General features: G+C 48.4%; 1 protein-coding gene across 6 annotated transcripts in view; it reads left to right on the top strand.

Moving 5' to 3' along the window:
* Positions 1 to 20,236, top strand: part of C1H1orf226 (chromosome 1 C1orf226 homolog) — a 308,224-nt gene that overhangs the window by 267,284 nt on the left and 20,704 nt on the right. For 5 of the 6 annotated variants that reach the window (XR_012331950.1, XR_012331949.1, XM_073805108.1 and 2 more), the window contains exons 7-8: positions 11,133 to 11,299; positions 13,284 to 13,463. Coding sequence is in view for 3 of the 6 variants with exons in the window: in XM_073805108.1 (XP_073661209.1) it covers positions 11,133 to 11,299; positions 13,284 to 13,463 (347 nt within the window). In the remaining 3 variants the exon portion in view is untranslated. Of the gene's footprint in view, positions 1 to 11,132; positions 11,300 to 13,283; positions 13,464 to 17,328; positions 20,128 to 20,236 lie in introns of those variants that run through there. The other variant, XM_033855893.2, reaches the window with a different exon arrangement.

Below are 20,236 nucleotides of genomic sequence, written 5' to 3'. Positions count from 1 at the left end.
GTCTGGTGCTTGGCACATGGTAAACACCAAATACATGTTAGCTATTATTATTTTAAAATATGGGAAAAAGCAAGAATAGAAAAAGTCCTGGAAGAGATGAGTGATGACAGAGGAGTGGCTTTCCAGGTACAAAAACATATTATAAAGCTATAATAGGTAAAACTGTGCTGATGCATGAATAAGTGCGTGAATGGATCAGAACAGAAAGCTCAGAAATAAACCCAGACACACATGTTGACATAGTGTGTGATAAAGGTAGAATCCCTATGGAGAAAAATGTAGAAATCATTAATTTTGAAAATTCACATGCTTTGACCCCCAAATTACCCTCAAATTCCCTTCAAAGAATTCATGTTAAGGGTAAACCCATACATGTATGAAATAACGCATACATAAAGTTACGTAAGCAAAGAATTTGTTATAAAAAGAAAAAAATCGGAAATAGCAAGAGGGGATTTTAAAATAAATTATGGTTACAAATAATGGGATATTACACAGTTGGTGTACTCTATGAACTGATAAAAAGTCATCTCCAAGATATTTTGTTGAATTAAAAAAAAAATCAAGGTGTAGAACTGTGGATATGACACGCTACCAATTATACTGTAGAAAAATATATACATGTAAATGAAAGTGTGTGTGTGTATATATGTATATATACATATACACATGAAACCGTATATGTGCCTACTCTGCATAGAACATCTCCAGAATGATACACAAGACACTGGTTACTGTGGTTCATTCTGCAAAAAGGAACTAGGTGGCGATAGTGGGAGAAAGATGTACTTTTCATTATACCAGGCCTATAGCTGGGCATGTTGCTCAGAGGACAGAAGCTGATCTGCTCACTTCTGAACTGGAGGATTTGCCCTCAGAGCTGCTAGCTGGAAAAGATTGATACCTTTACGTTATTAAGTGTTCTTTGGTGATGCCCTGCTCCCTTGTTGGTGGAGAATCATAGCTAAGCCTCAGAGGCTTTCAAACCCACAGTACCACTAGCAGCCAGGATGCACATATACAAAGAAATTCTAATCAGAAAGTAAAGGGCATTGTCTCTGGTGAAGCCATTTATTCCTGGAGTGAAAGGAGTTGGACATAGGGAGGTTACCTAGAGGTTGAGTGTTTGAACTGTGTTCTTATCATGGAACTCCTGTCTGTGGAGCTTGATCTAGCCTCCAAGCACCTAATCAGAACTTACTTCTCAGCCATTTGCTAAAGAGGTCAGGATGGTATGGTTTGGCCTTTTGGAGAGAAGAGCTGGATAACATTTCATGTAGACTATTCTGAGGGGTAGGTCCTCTTTCCCTCCTGCAGCGGGAGCTACTCCTTCCTTCCCCTTCTAGACCCTGCAGGGGTCTTCTGGGTGGGGGTGGGTTGATATGATTTCCTGTGATACTAGGCAGGATTCTCTCTGGGGGTGAGTAGAGATTCCAGTAGGGATCCCTTCCTATCCTTTTCTCCGTCTTGTCTCCCCCCACTCCTCCCCTAGCACCCTGAGTGTATCGTGTACCCTCCAGCCGTTGTCAATGCCGTTCCATCTGCCGGTGGTTCCTGCATTTACCCCAGGCAGCCATTCTACTTATCCTTCACTGTCCTGTCTTCTGGGAAGCCTGCCTTCCAGCTTCCACTGTCCCATTCTCTTCCTCTCCCCTTCCCGAAAATTTAAACACTTTTTTCCTGCAGGTTCCTATGTTCTTTTCACTCCTGGCTGATGCTGTTAACATCAGCATTTGGCCCACTGTCTACCAGATACATCGTGTCCTCCTGTCTTCAGTAGAGTGCAAGCTCTGGGAGGGTAGGGACTGTTCCTGGCATAATAAATACTTGTTGAATAAACTGGTAAACATGGTCAGTGATTGTGGCAAGGGATGTGTGTCATTTTAGTCATTGTCAACAGCATTTATTCAGTGCTTACTCTGTGCCACAATGAGCATGGAGATTGAGTAGAAATTTCAGCAGGGAGTGACTTCTAAACAGTCCCCTTGATGAAGAACGATGACCTTGGTTTGGGGGGAGTAGGTAGCATTGAGGTGATGTAGCCTAGAGGGTGAGGCTGGAAGGCTGAAGAGAGTACTGATGGTGATGAGTGATGGTGGCTGAGGCTGCAGATGGAGACCAGCGTGGCTACGCTCTTCTGACGAACAGGTGGTCAGCGTCGAGATAATGGGCCCATCAGCGACATGCACCTCTCCTTTTATAACCTTTTTGGTGATCATTTTTTCAAATTCCAGTAATATACGTGAGATTTCATCTATTTGGCACCTTCTGTATACCATTCTCCCTGAGAAGAATGTAACTGATGTTCATTTTAGGGAAATGAAACATCTCGGTTCATTTTAGGGAAATCTGTCAGGCCCAGTGTAGTTGCTTCAGAGTTTAAGATGTCAAAGCACTGAGTATATATCTCTTTAAGGAGGGCAAGCATGGGTTGGATATGCTCTCCATATATCGTGTTGGCGTCTCTGCAGAGTAAAGGGAGTGGTAGGGGCTCTCCCCAACTCATGTAAGGGAGAATATGGCCTGGGGAGTGATGTAAATTGTATTTTTCAGGGAGATACACACACACACACACCCCATTTTAAGGAATTGGCTCACGTCACTCACACACACACACACACACACACACACACACACACACACACCATTTTAAGGAACTGGCTCATGTGATTGTGGAGGTGTGGCCAGTCCAAAATCTGCAGGGTGGGCTCCAGGCTGGAAGTCCAGGAAAGAGCTGCAGTTCCAATCTAAAGGTGGTCTGCTGGCACAATTCCCTCTTCTTGCAGGGAGGTCAGTCTTTGTTCTGTTAAGACCTTCAACTGATTGGTTGAAGCCCGCCTACATCATGGAGGGTAACATGCTTGACTCAGAGTCTACTGATTTAAATGTTTACTCTCGTGCGAAAAATACCTGCAGCGCGATATCTAGAATAATGTTTGGTCAAATATCTGGGCACCATGGCCCAGGCACATTGGCACACAAAAGCAACCATCACAGAAATGAAAAGGCAGTGTGGCATTTTGGAGAGAACGTTGGACCAGCAGACTAGAGAAGCAGCTGAGAGTCTGGGTTCTGGCACCTGAACAGCTGGGCTTGGACCCTAACTCTACCACTTCTCAGCCGGGTGATCCTCAGCAAACTTTATAGTCTCTCTGGATCATTCTTATCTGCTAGGTATTGGGAGATAATGCATGTCAATCAGCATCGTGCCTAGCCTGTAATACACTCTAAATACACATTAGCTATTAGCCGGTTCTCCAGTTCAGAGTCTCAACTACGTGACCCCATCTATGCAGTGGGGGCAGTGGACAAGAAGATCTCTGAAGTCCCATGATTTCATGACAGATCCACGTTAAATGATTAATCAGGTGCCCTCTGAATGCCGTGTAGTGCCACTGCCATGAAGTGAAACCTACTTTGAGTATCAGTGCTTGGAATTCTACAGATCTGAGATGGGAAATGTTTTCTTATCAAGCCCCGTAGTCACTTCCCTTTTACAGCCCCACTTGCTTCCATACTGTCTATAAACTGCTAGGAACACGTTCCTTTTTTCCATAAATTCTTCACCCAGAAGACTTTATTGACTCCATTAGGATTTTTCTCTGTAACGGGGCACCTTGAAGCTCCACAGTGGAATTGTCGGTCGGCAGGTTTTCTTTTCCTTTTAACAAGAATCTTGCTTCCACGTTAGGGCGCTTTCATTTAATGCAGTGTTTATCTTTCCAGCGGAGCTGCCCCAGGCAGGCCGTTTGTCATGCAGAGGAAACTTGTTCACTCTGGAGGAATTGGAAAGTGCGGAGGCTTTGCTGTCTTCTTTGATGTCTTGTCTGCCCTTTCCCTTCTGGGTTTCGGGAGTGCTTTTAATGAAGGTCCTCACTTTCATTGTGTGTGCCGCCCCTCTCTCCCTTTCTCTGCCTGCCTTTCTTTCCTCCCTCATTCTTCCCACCGTTCCCTACCCTGGGGGAGATTTATCTTTTGTATGTTTTGGCAGCAGCTGTCCTTGGCCAGTACCCGGGGCTCAGAGCCAGGTGGGGCCACTGCCCCTGTTCCTCTTGCCTTGCTTTGCCCTGTGCAGTTTCTTTGACTCCTGGAGTGGGTTTCCTGGGAGAGATCCCGTTCCCCTGGAGGCGTCCCTCTTCCCACGGCAGCAGACAATCCAACGTGGGGAAGGGCTTGGAGCCCTTTGGAGATTAGAGCTTCTTAGAAATAAAACTCTTGCCATCTAGACAGTGAGCAGTGGATTCAGGAGTATTTACTGTGTACCTGTTACATCTGCTGGACCTGGGCATCTGGCTTATTCAAGCAAGCACACCACTGACCTTGTGTCACTTCCACGCTCCCACCACACCTGCTCTTCCATCTCATCAGGCCGCCACTGCCTGATCCTTTGGTTCTCCTGAGTTTCAGTTCCCTTCCTTCATTCAGCATATGTTTATCGAGTTTCCGCATATGCCAGGCTCGATTCTGGGGATACTGTGAACAAGACAAGGTTTCCGCTGGCGAGGAGCTCACACTGAAAGTTGGGGTGGGGGATCAAACAGATGACAAACAAGACCATTTTAGGGGATGTCGATGCAATGAAGAAGATAAAGCAGGGTGGCTGAGACTACAGGTGGAAGCAGTGAGCCTGTTGGGAGACGAGGTGGTGCCATGGTTAAAAGCACCAAGCCTGGAGCCAGACTGGCAGGCTTTGAGCCCCAGCTCCAGCCTTACCAGCTCTGTGCCTCAGTTTCTTTATCTGTCAAATGGGGATAATAATAGTGCTTAACTCTCAGGGTGGTTCTAAGGATAAATGAGTTAAGACATGTAAATCCCTTAAACTAGTGCCTGGAACACAGTAAGCACTATTTGAGTTTAAGCTATTGCTGTTGCAATTTTGAGGCAGAAAGTGGCCATTTCAAGTACTTTTGGACTGAGCTGATAATCCTTTTTATTTTAACCATTTTATTTTGAGGTATAATTGACATGTAAAAAGTTCTACATTCATCCAACAGTACCTGTCCATTTTGCCCTGTGACGCTGGTCCATTACACATCTGTGGTCCCCAGACTTGGCCCCAGGCTCCTTTGCCATTCAGCAGTCCTTCTGCCTTTCCCTCATCCCCAGTTTCCGTCTTGGTGGACCATGTTCTTCTCCTGTCTGAGATTAACCTATTCACTGCCTCTGCTTTTCCCCTCATCTCGCCTCTTCCTAAACCCTGAGCCATCAGCTCTCTCCTAAATCATCACCTGAATCTTCTACTGTGCTGACTTCCCCCCCCCCCCCACTGCAAATAGATAAGGTCAAGTCTTTTCCATCATAAAAAAAAAACAAAACTCAAACCTTCCTTGTCCCTGCATCTCCCCCAGCCTATCTCTTTCCTCTCCATAGTCAAGCTTCTTGCGAGACACATTTATACTCATTGTCTACCCCACCCTCGCCATTAGCCCTTCAACCTCCAGTGATCTGGTGTCTGCTGCCTGCCAGTCCTTCCTGAAACGACCAGTCCAGGTCACTGAAGGGCCACCTAGTCGGCAAATTGAACCAGCCTTTGTCTGCAGTGTGCACCACTGGGAATGAAGCGCTCCCCTTCCCCAGCTTCTGGGGCCCCCCACCGTCACCCCGCACTCTTTCCTTTTTTCTCCGCTAGCTGCTTTCCACCTACCCCTCAGGTGTGGGGATTTTCTCCTGGGATCGGTCCCTTTGCTCTTTTTTGACTGCCCATGGTTTTAACTCCAGCCCAGACCTTTTTCTTGAACTCTCCACTTACGGATAGTGGCTATCTCCAGTTAGCTGCTACAGACTCTCCCAATTTCATTCTCTTACCCACAATCCTCCTTCTCCAACATTTTCCCTAAAGGATGCCAGTCTCTACTCAGTCACCTAAATCAGAGTTTTAAAACTCATTCTACATGTATTCCTCTCTCTCTCCCTCCCCATCTCCTCCTCTCTCCCTCTTTCCCTCCCCCTTCCCCGCCCGCAGACAGTTGGTTACCAAGTCCAGTGATTTCTGCACCCCTGAAGGTATTTCAGATTTGTCCCCTCTGTTCTGTCTTATGCCACCTCTTTAGCTTAAGCCCTCATCTTTCTCCCCTAGAGTATTGCTTTCTATCGTGTCCCTTATAGATCTATCCTCCACATCATCCCTAGGTGAAATTTGAAAACATGAAAATCTTTCGGTATTACTTCACCTGCTTGCCTTCCTTCAAGATCAGATCCTGACTCTTCCTGGTCAGGTCCCTCCCGCAGAGTCATTTGCAGTGTCTCCAACCATGCTGTGGACTTCTGTACCTCTGTGTCTTTGCCCCTGCCTTGCCTTCTGCCTAGAGTGCCTTCCATGGCCTCCCCTCCCCTCTGCCTGCTTCTTCACCTGCCTTAGCTGGTACTCCTTCCTCAGGAGGTGTTTCCCCTCTGCACGGCCTTCTCTAACACCCGCCTGACTTAGATGTTCCTCTTCTGTTGTCCTGTACCCTGGATAGCTCCCTCATAGGTGATACAGCCTCATGCTGCATCTGTGGTTTACGTCTGTTTCTTCCATCGGGCTGGGGAAGCATTGAAAGCACAGATTTTGCTTATTCATCTTTATGCCCAGTGGACTTCTTTTGTATACAGGGTTCTTAACAAATACTTACTGAGTAGATGAATGAAATCAGCATATGTCTAGAGACTATTCAGTGTATCCAGTATAGTTTAAATAAACAGTTTAAAAAGCACCATCCCCTACCCCAAGTTCAGTCTTACCTGTCCCTATTACAATTTGAAATCCATAGTGCCCGATCCTGTAAGTTTCCTGGTTTTACCAGAAGATTTTCGTATCATTTCTTGTCCCTTGGGCTTGTCGATATCAGGAACATTGCAAATACCAGATTTTGTCCCTTGTCTGATAGGACCTGCAGAAGACCGTTTGCTGTGGGTCCCTTTTCGAGATGTTGTGTTATCTGATACACTGACAGACACACACACAATAATAATATCCCTCCATCTAGCTTGTTCTTTCTCTCTACCCCAGCTTTACCCCCCCGGTTCTAACAGATCTGTTACTATACAGGCATACCTAGGAGATATCGCGAGTTCAGTTTCAGACCACAGCAATAAAATGAATATTGCAATAAAGCGAGTAGCACAAAGTTTTTGGTTTCCCAACGCACATAAAAGTTATCTTTACACTATACTGTAGTCTATTAAGTGTACAATAGTATTATATGTAAAAAACTGTACATACTTTTAAAATACTTCATTGCTAACAAATACTATCATCTGAGCAAACCGTAATCTTTTTGCTAGTGGAGGGTTTTGCCTCAGTGTTGATGGGTGCTGACTGATTAGGGTGGTGGGTGCTAAGGTGCGGGGTGGGGCGGGCTGGGACAGTTTCTTAAAATAAGGCATCAGTGAAGTTGGCCACATTGGTTGACGCTCCTTTCACAAACAATTTCTCTGTAGCAGGCAATGCTGTTTTATAGCATTTTACCCACAGTAAAACTTCTTTCAATATTGGAGTCAATCCTCTCAAACCCTGCCACTGCTTTATCAACTAAGTTTATGTAATATTCTAGATCCTTTATTGGCATTTCAACAGTCTTTACACATCGTTGCCAGAAGTAGATTCCATCTCACGAAACCACTTTCTTTGCTTATCCATACGAAGCAGTTCCTCATCTGTTCAAGTTTTATCATGACATTGCAGCAATTCAGTCACATCTTCAGGCTCCCCTTCTAATGCTAGTTCTCTTGCTGTTTGCACCACATCTGCAGTTATTTCCTCCACTGAAGTCTTGAACCCCTCAGAGTCATCCGTGAAGGTTGGGATCAACTTCTTCCAAAATCCTGTTCATGTTGACATTTTGGCCTCTTCCCATGGATCACGGATGTTCTTAATGGTGTCTAGAATGGTGCATCTTTTCCAGAAGATCTTCAAGTTATTTTGCCCAGATCCATCAGGAGAATTGCTATTTATGGCAGCTGTAGCCTTATGAAATGTATTTCCTAAATAATAAGACTTGAAAGTTGAAATTACTCCTTGATCCATGGGCTGCAGAACGGATGCTGTGCTAGCAGGCGTGAAAACAACATTAATCTCATTGTACCTCTCCATCAGAGCTCTTGGGTGACCAGGTGCATTGCCAATGAGCAGTAATAATTTGAAAAGAATCTTTTTCTCTGAGCAGTAGGTCTCAACAGTGGTCTTAAAATATTCAGTAAACCATGTTGTCGACAGATGTGCTGTCATCCAGGCTTTGTTGTTCCATGTGTAGGGCACAGGCAGAGTAGATTTAGCGTAATTCTTAAGGGCCCTAGGATTTTCGGAGTGGTAAATAAACATTGGCTTCAACTTCAAGTTGAAGTCACTGGCTGTATTAGCTCCTAAAGAGCGTCAGCCTGTCCTTCAAAGCTTTGAAGCCAGTCATTGACTTCTCCTCTCTAGCTATGAAAGTCCTGAATGACAGCATCTTCCCAATATGAGGCTGTTTCCTCTACATGGAAAATCTGTTGTTTAGTGTAGACACCTTCATTAATGATCTTATCTAGATCTTCTGGGTAACTTGCCACAGCTTCTACCTCAGCACTTGCAGCTTCACCTTGCACTTTTGCCTTATGGTTATGGCTTCTTTCCTTAAACCTCATGAACCAACCTCTGCTAGCTTCAAACTCTTCTTCTGTAGCTTCCTACCTTCTCTTAGCCTTCATAGAATTTAAGAGAGTTAGGGCCTTGCTCTGGGTTAGGCATTCACAACTTGGCTAACTGTTGCAAGAGGCCTTGCTTTTGACCTATTTTGGCTTTCAACACGCCTTCCTCACTAAGCTTAATCATATCTAGCTTTTGATTTAAGACGAGAGACATGTGACTCTTCCTTTCACTTGAACACTTGAGGCCAGTGTAAGGTTATTAATTGGCCTAATTTCCATATTGTTGTGTCTTAGAGAATAGGGAGGCCCAAGAAAAGGAAGAGAGATGGGCGGGGGGGGGGGGGGGGGAGTGGCTAGCAAGTGAAGCAGTCAGAGCACATTAAGTTCACTGTCTTATATGAGTACAGTTTATGGTGCCCCCAAATAATTATAAGCAAAGATCACTGATCAGATATCATCATAACAAATAATGGATAGCACCTAATAACAGATAATGAGAAAGTTTGAAATATTGTGAGAATTACCAAGATGTGACACAGACACACAGTAAGCAAATGCTGTTGGGAAAATGGTGCCAGTAGACTTGCTCAATGCAGGTTTGCCACAAACCTTCAATTTGTAAAAATGAAATATCTGTAAAGTGCAGTAAAATAGGTATGCTTGTACTCTCTACCCGTTAGCTGTACTAAATCTATAAGACTCCAAATGTGATCCTCAAAGAGCCCACTGAGTGGCAGGAAGTCTCTCAAAAAGCAGCCCCATAGTTGGTGACTTCATGTACGTCAGGCTTGGTTTGGGAACTCCACTAGTACAAAGAAAATGGCTGAGAAGTTTGTTTTTTAATGACTCCCCCAGAAGCAGAGCTAGAACCTAAGAGATTTTCCAATCCCTTCTGGGCTCCTGGGCTGGGCATCTCCAGACCCTCTGGAGGGCTGCTTAGTTTTCGTCATTAGGATCTCCAGGGGTGAGGGGCAGCCTCCTCTTATAGCCCACTTCCCTGTTCTGCTACCCTGTCGTGACACTGTTGCCTTTGTTAGTGTCTACTGAACACCTTCTCTGTGCCAGATCCTCGGGAGCCATGAATGAAATACACCCTTGGTCTCAAGACCAGAAGGGCACAGTTGCTATCATGAGCTAATTAAGTGCACTGACAGATGGATGCCCGGTGCTGTAGGAGCCAGTCCCTCCTGATGACTGATGGAGATCTCTCCTCAAACGCAGGCCCAGTTCACCCTGCTCACTCCTCTGCGGGCAAGGAGACTCAGAGGCTCAGTTCCCAACACCATCCACCTACTAAGAAATAGTCACGAGTTATCCATCGGCCTCCCTCTCACAGGATCAACCTCTTCATCATCAGGAAGGTCACTTCTGGGTGCAGGAGATGGTAGGAAGTAGCCCACTCCCTATGTTCCTGCCGGCTGCTTTACAAAGGAGCAGAAGAGCTGCCCTGCCAGGCCATGGTCCAGGGCCCTCCTTTCTGTTACATGCCACTGCAACCCTTAGCAGTCCGTCTCCCAGCTCCCAGAGCAGCCAGGAGGAAAACCAAGCACACCATTGGCTTTCTAAATACCGCCTTGCTTCCCCCGATGACTCGTATGGGTTTGCATGAGAAGACTTGTTAGGACTATTTGTTCTACAAGGCGGGCCCTCAGATGACCAAAGCCTGGCTCCCTGGGTCGGCCTTAGGGTTAGGGAATCAACTCTTCATACTTGCTACTTACATTAGCCTGTGCAGTTTTACAATTGGTGCTTGGTCTCTGAAGCCTTTTAAGAAGTTTTATTTGAAGACAGTAGTGATGAACCTAATCCCAAATCTAGAGAAAAAAAAATGTTTCCTGGGAAATGCCTGAGAATTGCCAGGTGTTTTTGTAGAGCCCAGGAAAGAGAGAGGAACAGGGAATGAAGAAAAATAAGAAACAGTAGGAATTTCATACACGTGCTGAGCGTGTGATCAAAGACATGGTCACTGTCTTCGGTAGGAAGGGGCAAGTGGGAAATAGACAAGACAAGGCATGAAAACCAGCCACCTGTCTCTCCTCTGCCACTGCCGCCTTCTCCAGGGCCCTTCCCTAGCTTTTGCTCCTGAGGGACGGTCAGAGGCAGGCTCTGAGGATGGGAGACTGACGTACTGTGTGGGATGGGGCCTCGGATCTCCTTGTCCTTATTTTTCAGGCCTGCAACCCTCCCACGCACCTAACTCAGCCTCCACTATACAGTTGAAGGAACTGGGGCCCAGGGAGTGAGGTGATTTACCCCTTATCTGACAGCCCGTTAGGAGCATGGCCAAGCAGTCATGTGCAGACTTGAAGAAATGGTGTCTTTGTTTCTGGACTTTAAAAGGATATTAAAATGAGAACATCTTACTGGATTGGAAATTTAACAGACTTGAGTGAAAAGATATGTGAAAACATTACAAAGCCAGTGGCGTCCCTAGGTGTGACACAACTGAAAACTAAAGTGTTGGGCAAGTAGGACGTTGTCCTTAGTGTGACTGTACCCCTTCCCTACCCTCTCTGTTGTCCCTGTAGGCCGCCAGCTCACCGGAGCCGAGAGGGCCTCCACGGCCACTGCAGAGGAGACGGACATCGATGCCGTTGAGGCCCCGCTTCCAGGGAATGAGGCCCTGGAGTTCAGCCGAGGTGTGACTGACCTTGACGCGGTAGGGACGGAAGGAGGCTCCCATACAGACTCCAAGGTAAGCCGGAGGTGGCCCACCCAGGTGGTCTGCACGCACACCACCTCCCAGAGCAGTTTGTGTCACAGCCTCAGCCACTGTCGGTCACCTCTTAGCGCCTGCTGGGTCACCTTTAGGGTGAGGCGCTCCCCAGCACCGTGGTGGTTCCAGAGCACGTTTTACTTCCTTTCAGAGGGGCCTGACTTCTAGAGATTCAGTCCCCGTGCGTTGATGCTAGACGCTGCTGCGTGTCAGGATGCCACAGAGCTCATTCCCGATGCGTGCCACCCTCCAGGGTCCCATCAGCACTGGGTCCCCTTCTTCCCAGTGGAGGCCCCACCTTGAATGGCACCTTGTCGCTGCACAATACCTGTGCATGGCTAATCCTTGCACAATGTGACATGATCCCCGGGGGCTCAGCTGAAGGAGCAGAGTGAGTTAGGGCTGCCTCTGCCTGCAGCTAGGGGTTGTGTGCCTTTGATGCTCCTGGGGAGGCTGGAGATTGGCCTCTTGGAGGTTAGAAACTGCCAGACCACCTCAGGCATCAATTTCAACCTCGTATCTTATGGGTGAGATGATGGCCGCCCTCAAGGAGTTCCTGATAGGATCCAGGTTAAGAAACTAAGAACCTCCAACCCGAAGACAAAACAACCCCCCCGCACCCCCCTCACCCCTGCCAACAGGAGGAAAATACTGACAAATTCCCCTTCCTGTAGATTCCCTGCCAGTTGCCTGTATCAGGAGTGCCTCTCTTTCCTCACCATGCAATGCCTTTTCTCAAGTGGAAGTCGTTGGGCTAGTTCATCAGAAGGAGAAACCTGTCTCGTTTGAAGGGCAATCCTGTTCCAGATTGTCTGCCTGATATCTTCTTTGGTGCCCAGTTTGTACTCTGCAAGTGGCAAAAGCCCTCTGTCACTGGGTGCTTCCTCTTGCACATCTGAAAAAGGACCAGCAGCAGAGCTGCCAGAAATCAAATTCAACCCTGTGCTTGAATTCTCTGGCTCACAGAAACCATCTTAATGAAAGTGTCCAACTACCAGGAGGGAGACAGGAGGGAAGGGAATAGAAACTGCTTTCCCCTTTCAGAGAGAGGATCTCTCCAGACCACTATCTGTGTCCCGACTTGCTTCCCTGGTGGCTCTCACTGTGAGAGGAGGCCGTGCTGGGCTGGAGCGCCTCCCTCACCTGTGGCCAGCCCAGGAGAACCCTGCAGAGCCTGGAAGAGGGAGCCCTAAGAACACAACAAAGTAAAGGTAGAAGCCGCCCCGTAGTGGGGTGGTAGGTAGCTATCTTTCATAGAGACAGATCCCTCTAAGTCCAGAACCTCAAGTGACTCAACAACATGGTATAGTTGGAAGCTATGGGCAAGTGATAGGATGATCTCAGCTGCCTGGTCTCCCATCACATGGCATTAGTAACTCAGGTGTCCAGATAGGGTTTTCTGACTCTGTGGTCCCAGCCCAGGCCATCAGATCATCATCTCCTCTGTGGGAGTCTATCCACATTTCCACTGAAGACGTAGCATTGTGGCTTCCCGGGTGGCACAGTGATTAGGAATCCGCCTGCCAATGCAGGGGACGCAGGTTCCAGCCCTCGTCCGGGAGGATCCCACATGCCGCGGAGCAGCTAAGCCCGTGCGCCACAACAGTAAGCCTGCGCTCTAGAGCCTGAGAGCCACAACTTCTGAGTCTGTGTGCCACAACTACTGAGCCCACGTGCCACAACTACTGAAGCCCACGTGCCTAGAGCCCGTGCTCTGGAAGGGAGGCCACTGCAATGAGAAGCCCGCACAATGAAGCGTAGTCCCGCAACTAGAGAAAGCCCACGCACGGCAATGAAGACCCAGTGCAGCCAAAAAAAAAAAAAAAAAAAAAAGACGTAGCATTTCCAGCTCTTGGTTAAAAGTGGGCCATTTCACCCCACCCTCCTACACGCTAAAGGTAGAGTGAGGCTCCTACAGGTGGCGCCTGCCCAGGGTCACGCCGTGTCTCCTCTTCTCCACCAGGTCTCAGCCCGCCCCCAGGAGCCCATGCTGACAGCCTCGCCCAGGATGCTTCTTCCCTCTTCTTCCTCGAAGCCCCCGGGCTTGGGCGCGGGCACGCCGCTGTCCACCCAGCACCAGATGCAGCTCCTCCAGCAGCTCCTCCAGCAGCAGCAGCAACAGACACAAGTGGCTGTGGCCCAGGTTCTCCTCAGCCTCCTCCCTACTTCGCAGGCTCCACTCTCATGGGCTTGACGCGCCTTCCTTAGCGAGGGGCACAGGGCAGGTTTACAACCTAGCGAGCTGTGAGGGATGGCTCCCGCTGTTGGGTCGTTGCTTGTTGAGCAGTGGGGGCGGCAGGGAGGGGAGAGATGGGGGACGCGGTAGAAATGGGAAGAAGTGTTTTGGCTTCCCGTGTACCCCCGCTCTGAGCTGGGCTTGGCTGGCTTGGCTGGATGTTGTTGGATAATGATTTGAACTTACTAAGGAATAAGATGCACATAATTTCACCCTTCCTTTCCTACCTTCATTTGCTGGTGTTTGGGGTGGGAAGGGACGCCTCTGGAGTCAGGACAGATGTGACTTTGTGATACCACTCTTAAAAGAGTTTAAAGTGTGAATTTGTCCCAAACACCCTTGCAGAAGCCACCACCCTGGAAACCTCGTCCATAGGGATTTCCATGCCTCTGTTAGTCATCTACGCATTCCAGGAAGGATTTTTTTTTTTTTTTTAAAGATTTCTCCAAGCAGAATTTGATACCATACTGGCCTGGAGTTCATTATATTGGGATTTAACTGACAGGAACGTAGGCGTAGTATTTGAGCCATAATGAGAAGACTTGGCTTAGATTTCAGGAGCCAAGTGCTGTGTGAGCCCTGAAGACGTGTTGCGCTGCTGCTGCCTTAGAAAGGAGGGGTGAGCTGATTTCCCTGCTGCTTTTAGCAGGGATGCCTCTCGCTTGCTTTCTGTGCAGGGCATGGTAGAGTCCACATCTTCCTTGGAACTAGTGAGTCCGAGCTTCATCTTCTCTATGGGCCATCGGGGAAGAGTGAAGACACAATCATTTGTACCGTTTACAGGCTGAATTCTGTGGTAGGAGTCAGACAGGGTGAGGACCTGGGTGGGTAGATGCAGACAGTGAGGAGGAAGGTGGGGTCTTCAGGCTTTGGAGAGTTAGTGAGAGATCGGGAAAGGCAGCTCTATGCATCGACATTCTATGTCTGGTCAACCAGGCTGGCCTTCTGCGTTCTTGAATGAGAACACGAAGACTTCTCTAGGGAGCTCTTATTGATCCTCATCGTTTCTTCTCCTTACTCGTCTCATGACCCTTGGGTGGAGTGAACCACCCAGGCGGAGCCGTCCTTTCCAGCACATACCCCTTGAGGAAGCATCCAGCAGCCTACCCAGAACGATGCAATGACTTGGGTCTTGAGAAGACCTTCTTTGTAACAGTCTCACCCTGACCTGGGCCTGAGGCCCAGCCTCATGGGTGCCTTTTGCAGCCAGGTTTCAAGAGAGTAAAATCAGTAGGGTGCTGCTTCCAAGGGATTTGAACCTTTTTAAAAATCCAGACCATGAACCCAAAAGGATGTGTGCTAATTCTAGGAGGATTCGCAGGTGTTCCCAAAACAGCAACAAAGAGGAGGAATGTCATTAATGGCGTCTTATATTTGGGGGAAAAATCATCGCCTTTTGTCAGATAACACAGTTCATCTCCTCTAGTTACTAACGGAGTGGCTGTCCCGAGAATCCCCTCCTCCCAGGTGTGACGGCTGACAGGAGCAGAAAGCCGGCGTGCTGCAGCACGGGGCCGTTCAGCAACTCATGTCATTTCCAGAGTTTCCCGTTAAATATAAATCCATCCTCCAGCCATGATACTTTTCTCCTTCAGCATATCCATTGCCAAGTAATTATTATTTATCTAAGAATGGGCTTGATGCGTATTCATGGTGAATATTACCGGAGAGGCATTTGAATGTGAACTCACTGCTTAATACTAAAGAGAAACTATTTGCACATGTACAGTCTGCACAAGAAGAGTGTTGAGGCAGTTAACGTACTCAGCGAAGCCACAAGACCTGTAAGTCTCCCACAGTCAGGATGAAAGCCTAAGAGCGGTTCTCTGGCCCAGAATCAAGCATCTGTCTCAAGCAGGCATCACTGCCCTGGCCCTATTTTAATTGCCTCTGTCCTTGAAGACAGTGAAGCTAGGAGAGGGGAAGAGCATGGTTCCAGTTGCAGTTCACTTGATGAGCCTCTCTCAGTTCCAGCCACTTCCACAGGCTGGACACCCTCAGCCTCTCCTGCACTTGGAGTCTGTTGATTATAGTTGGTGGTGTCCTGGTTGAGTCTCAGTTCAGGCAGTGACATGATTGAAAGGCCACCAGAGTGCATCAGTATCCCACATGGATGAAATGACTTGGGGTAGGGTCATAGACTTCTAAAATCTTCAGGTCAGACAGCACCTTGAGGTCTTCAGAGAGCTTCTGGAGCAGACTCCTCTGCCCTTCTCTACCTTCCTCATAAGCAGTCTCTTCAGTTTGCCCGTTCCTTTGCTGCCCGGGAATGAAGCAGCCGTATTATTGTAACCTCTCAACTGGCTTTCAGCTCCCCTGTCCTCCGGACCAATTCAGTCCTAAACCAGCCTTCAGCGACAGGCTTCTCTGCGTGTTCCTCTCCCACTCTCTTTGTAGCATTTGATCCAAGGGCTTTTTATTAGTATCCATATCTTTGGGTATAAACGATATAAGATACATAGGTGGACTAATAGATAGGTCTTCTTGACATCTTTCATGCATTTAAAACATATCAAATCTGGCATACGTGGTTTCTCTGCACAGTGTCCAGTATGAGGTCAACTTTTACTTGTTCTGTCAGACTCTACTGCCGTCAAACTGCAAGGTTTCTTTCTTCGTTAAACTACCAGCAGTCCTCAGAATTCCAATGGGTAATACTGTGATCTCAGCCCTTCAGTGGGAACATATTTTCCTTTGCTCTGGGGGCATCCAAGTCCTCCTGTGTGGCTCCCGAGAAGAGCTAAGGATAAAGATAGTTTCTTGCAAACAGGTGCACTCTTGGGGTCCCTTGTTGCATGATTTATGCCCCTCTCCCCCATTTATTCTCACAGGCCAGTCTGGTTCTACTGTTATCAATGGGGCTAGGCTTAGATCTCCTTCACAGCATTCTGATTTGGCCTGAGACCTCAAGATCTCTCCCAGCCTCTCCCTAAATTGGTTCAGAGCTGACCTAGAAAGGGCCTGTCCTGGCCTTAAAGGTACCCAGGCGAAGGTGTCGCTCAGCTGCCTCTTAAGCATTTCTAGATTAGATATCAGTGTGTAAATAGTGAACCCCAAGCCCTTTGGACCACTTTCCCGAACCCAGCATGAGGCTTGCCTGGCTGCACTAGCTTCCTGCTTTTAGATGGACCAGAAGTTCAAGGGTGCGAACGAGAGTATAGCCAAGCCTTGAACCAAAGCTGGGATGTAGCTGGCGCCCGCATGGCCACGGGCTGGGCCCACACAGCTCCAGAATTGATCCAGGCACTGTGGCTGACTGGCAACATAAGTTAAGTAGGCCAGGCTCCTTCACAGTTTGCCAATTCCTGGCCTAGCTCGTGGGGAAAATGTTATACCGCAGCTCAGTGTTGCTATGTAAAGATTTCTCCTCTACCTGTGCCACTTGCACTTGTTCTGAGACAAGTGGTTGGTTACCTGTGCTTCGCAACTGTGTATGCCGTAGTTAGAGGAACAGCGCTAAAACCCCTCCACACCCCGCCGAGGCCCTAGTTTTAGCATCTGGCCTCGTGGCTTCCCCCAGTCCCCAGCGCCCTGGGTGCACTGCCCAGGTCCCCTGCCTTGTGCATGCTGAGACAGCGCTGCCTGCCTCCGCTTGTGTGTCCGGTGTGTGTGTGGGCAAATCGCTCTGGTTCTCCTCACTGCCATTTCCATGTGCCTGCCGCTCCCTAACTTCAGCCTGGGCCTGCCCGCACTTCTCGCGGAGGAGCTGGAGTCCAGGCAAGTAGGCTGGAGAGCCAGTGGGCAGTGGTCTGGTGTTGCTGGGTGGGTTGAGGGTGGGTATCTGAGTTTTGGGAAGTGGCACCCCAGCTGGAGGGCACAGGGTCGAACTTACGCTTGTAGTGCTGTGGCAGGAATGCAGAACTGGACACCGCCCTCCAGGCGTGGCCCTCCCGCGGACTTAGATCGTGACCAGAATAAGTCCTTGCCAAAGACCACACAGCTCTGGAAAGGCCAAGCTAACTCCTACCTTTCCAGAAATTGATATGGCCTACCTTTGCAAAAGGTGTCCGATGCTTTAAGAGTGTGCTGAGTACAAATAAGTCCCGCCTGGTAGGGAAGAGGCGGTGTTACCTGCTCCTGTTGCGCCATGGAGAAAGTGAGCACACAGCTGTAGCTGACTGCCCGAGCCAAGGCTGAAAATAATGCTGCCTCATTTTGGTGCTTCGGGGCCAGGCCCACATATGCAAAACACAGGGACTATTAAATTGCCTCACATTTAAAGGAAGTCTTGGCTGTTTTGTCCCAGCTTGGCCTGGTCTGGGTTCTCCTGTGATGTGCAGACCGCTGCAGCGACAGGTCGGAGCCGTATGCCTGCTGCCACTTTTGATGGCTGCAGGAGCGGAAGGGCTCGTCAGCGCCGGGTTTAGGCGGCGGCGGCAGCGTGTGCGTTCTCATTCCCAGGGTTTGAAAATGCCCGAAATGTTATAACTACGTTTGCAAAACTAAAATTCTTATTTAATCTGGCACGAGGAGGACTCAAACACTGCATTTTTCATGGTGCTGAGTGCCAGTGGATTTGGGATGAAAGCTTTTGATGCAAGGGTCGTCTTTTATGTACTGATGGTACCTCCACCACTAGAATGGTTACCTGCAAAAGAAACTTCCAATTTGTTTTTCCCCTGGCTTCTGCAGGAGGGAATTCCTCTTTTGTTCCCAGTCCTAATTCTCTGACTTCCCAGTGGAAATCTAGAGATGTTCTTCAGTGAGCCTTTAGTGAATGGCCCCTGGTACTGGCCACTCCATACGCCTGGATGTGAAATCACAGACTGTCCGAGCCTCTAGCCAACCCTCTCAGTTGAAAGATGGAGAAAGGGAGGTCCAAGTAGAAGTGAATTACCTGCAGTTGCATAGGGAGTAACCAACAGACTCAAGTGTTCCAGCTTCCGTTGGGATGTTCAGATGTGGGGTTCAGGCACCTGAGTCTGTAGCATGTGTGTGCAGGGAACCCTCCAGAGATGCCAGTTAGTGGTAGGCAGGATTCTCCACGTTTTCTGTTTACATGCATTGAAAGTTTTGTTCCACATTTATGCCTAATGTTTCTGTTTTTGTTCCAAAGAAAATAGAAAATGGATAATTAGCAATTCTGTCTGCTCGGTACATTCCTTTCAATGATACTCTTAGTTGGAATAAGTTACATTACTTGCAGGTAGAAGGTTAAGGTTGGCCTTTCCTCTGGGGGCCCTTCTGGGGGTGGGTTTCCCACAGCAACTGTCCTGTTTCTCAGAAGCAACAGGATCTGGGGCACTCTCGGGTGAACTACCTCCATGCCTCAGTTTCCAGGGAAGATAGAGGCTTAATAGCCATCCACCATCTGATATCCAGATTGAAATATTATTGCCACTCTCTTCTCTGTTCTCACCCTTCTCTAGATCTCTCTTTAGATTATCTGAGGCAACAGATGAGGCTGATTTCTGGACCAAAGTATCAGTTCTGTCCTTAGCAGCACCCGGTGGAGAACAGATTTACTTTAGATTCCTTAGGCATCCTCCCCCCCACCCCCGAGGGAAAGATCGGCCTCATCTTGGGAGCCACTAATGGAAAGTGGCAACTAATCTCATTAGTGGCCCCACTTAGAGGCAGAGCCAACTGCAGGATCAGGTCCTTAAATCCGGGCAGCGGGAGAAGCAGCCGCTGCATGCAAGAGTATGGTCTCCGAGTGCTGGCTGCTGGGAGGGCTGGCAGGACCCTGAGTCAGGCTTGGCCAGACGGTGGGGCGGACATGGTCTTTTACTCCCTGATAGAACGTGAATCTCTTTGGAGCGGATTACGCTTCAGAAATCCAGAGCATTTGTTGTCTGAGCCAGAGAATTGGCTTTTCCAGTTCCTTCCTTCTCTCTCCTCCGCTCCTGGTTGCAGCTCTCCCACCCTGCTCACCCTGACTCTGTGTCTTTATCCACACCATGTTTTCGGTTCAAGAAAATGCTCTTTCCCACACGCCTTGGTCCAGGCCACCAAATTCATCAGCTGTGCTTGTTCAGGGACCTTCAGAAACCCTCCTAGAGACCCCTTTATCCACTTCTTAGCAGAAAAATCACGTATGTGTAAATATTGTCATCGTCTCGTGACTCAGTTTCTTCAAACCAGGGTCCTGACAGAATCACCCCACCTCTCCCCCCGCTGAATTGTATCCCCACACCCAGATTGCACACGAAGAGCAGACCCTACTGGGCCCTGAGCATTCGGGGTATGCCATTGCCAGGTGCTCTACCATGAGAAGGCGAGAGGTGATGAGGGTCCCCCTCTTCTCATAGAGGGCGTCTCTGTAAAGCTGTTTACCTCAGCCCTGCCGGGGTTGCTGGATGAGGCCCTGTTATGAGTCAGTCAGCAAACGTTTGACATTTGCCAGGTATGAAGCATGCTCCCGGGTGCCCTGAGAAATAAAAAGGGAACGGAAGGTCAGGGAAGGAAGCTGACACCCACCCACAGATGTGGAAACACAGACCATGACAGCCATTTCACTGACTTAGAAAGGGCATGTGTAGGGCTTCCTATTTCTCACGGTATTTGGATGCGAGGAAGGGAAAAGGGAAGATTGCAGAGGGTTTACTGTGACACTGTTCTCAGCTAGTGGGTCAGTATATCAGTTTTTGGTTTCGTTTTTTAAAAGACAAGATAAGAAAAACGTACCTGCCTCAACACAGCAGTAATACGTTAGCTGTCAAAGGAGTTCCGACAGGGAT

Source organism: Tursiops truncatus, chromosome 1 (genome assembly GCF_011762595.2).
Source record: "Tursiops truncatus isolate mTurTru1 chromosome 1, mTurTru1.mat.Y, whole genome shotgun sequence".
NCBI lineage: Eukaryota > Metazoa > Chordata > Mammalia > Artiodactyla > Delphinidae > Tursiops > Tursiops truncatus.
This window is presented reverse-complemented; position numbering and strand designations above follow the sequence as displayed.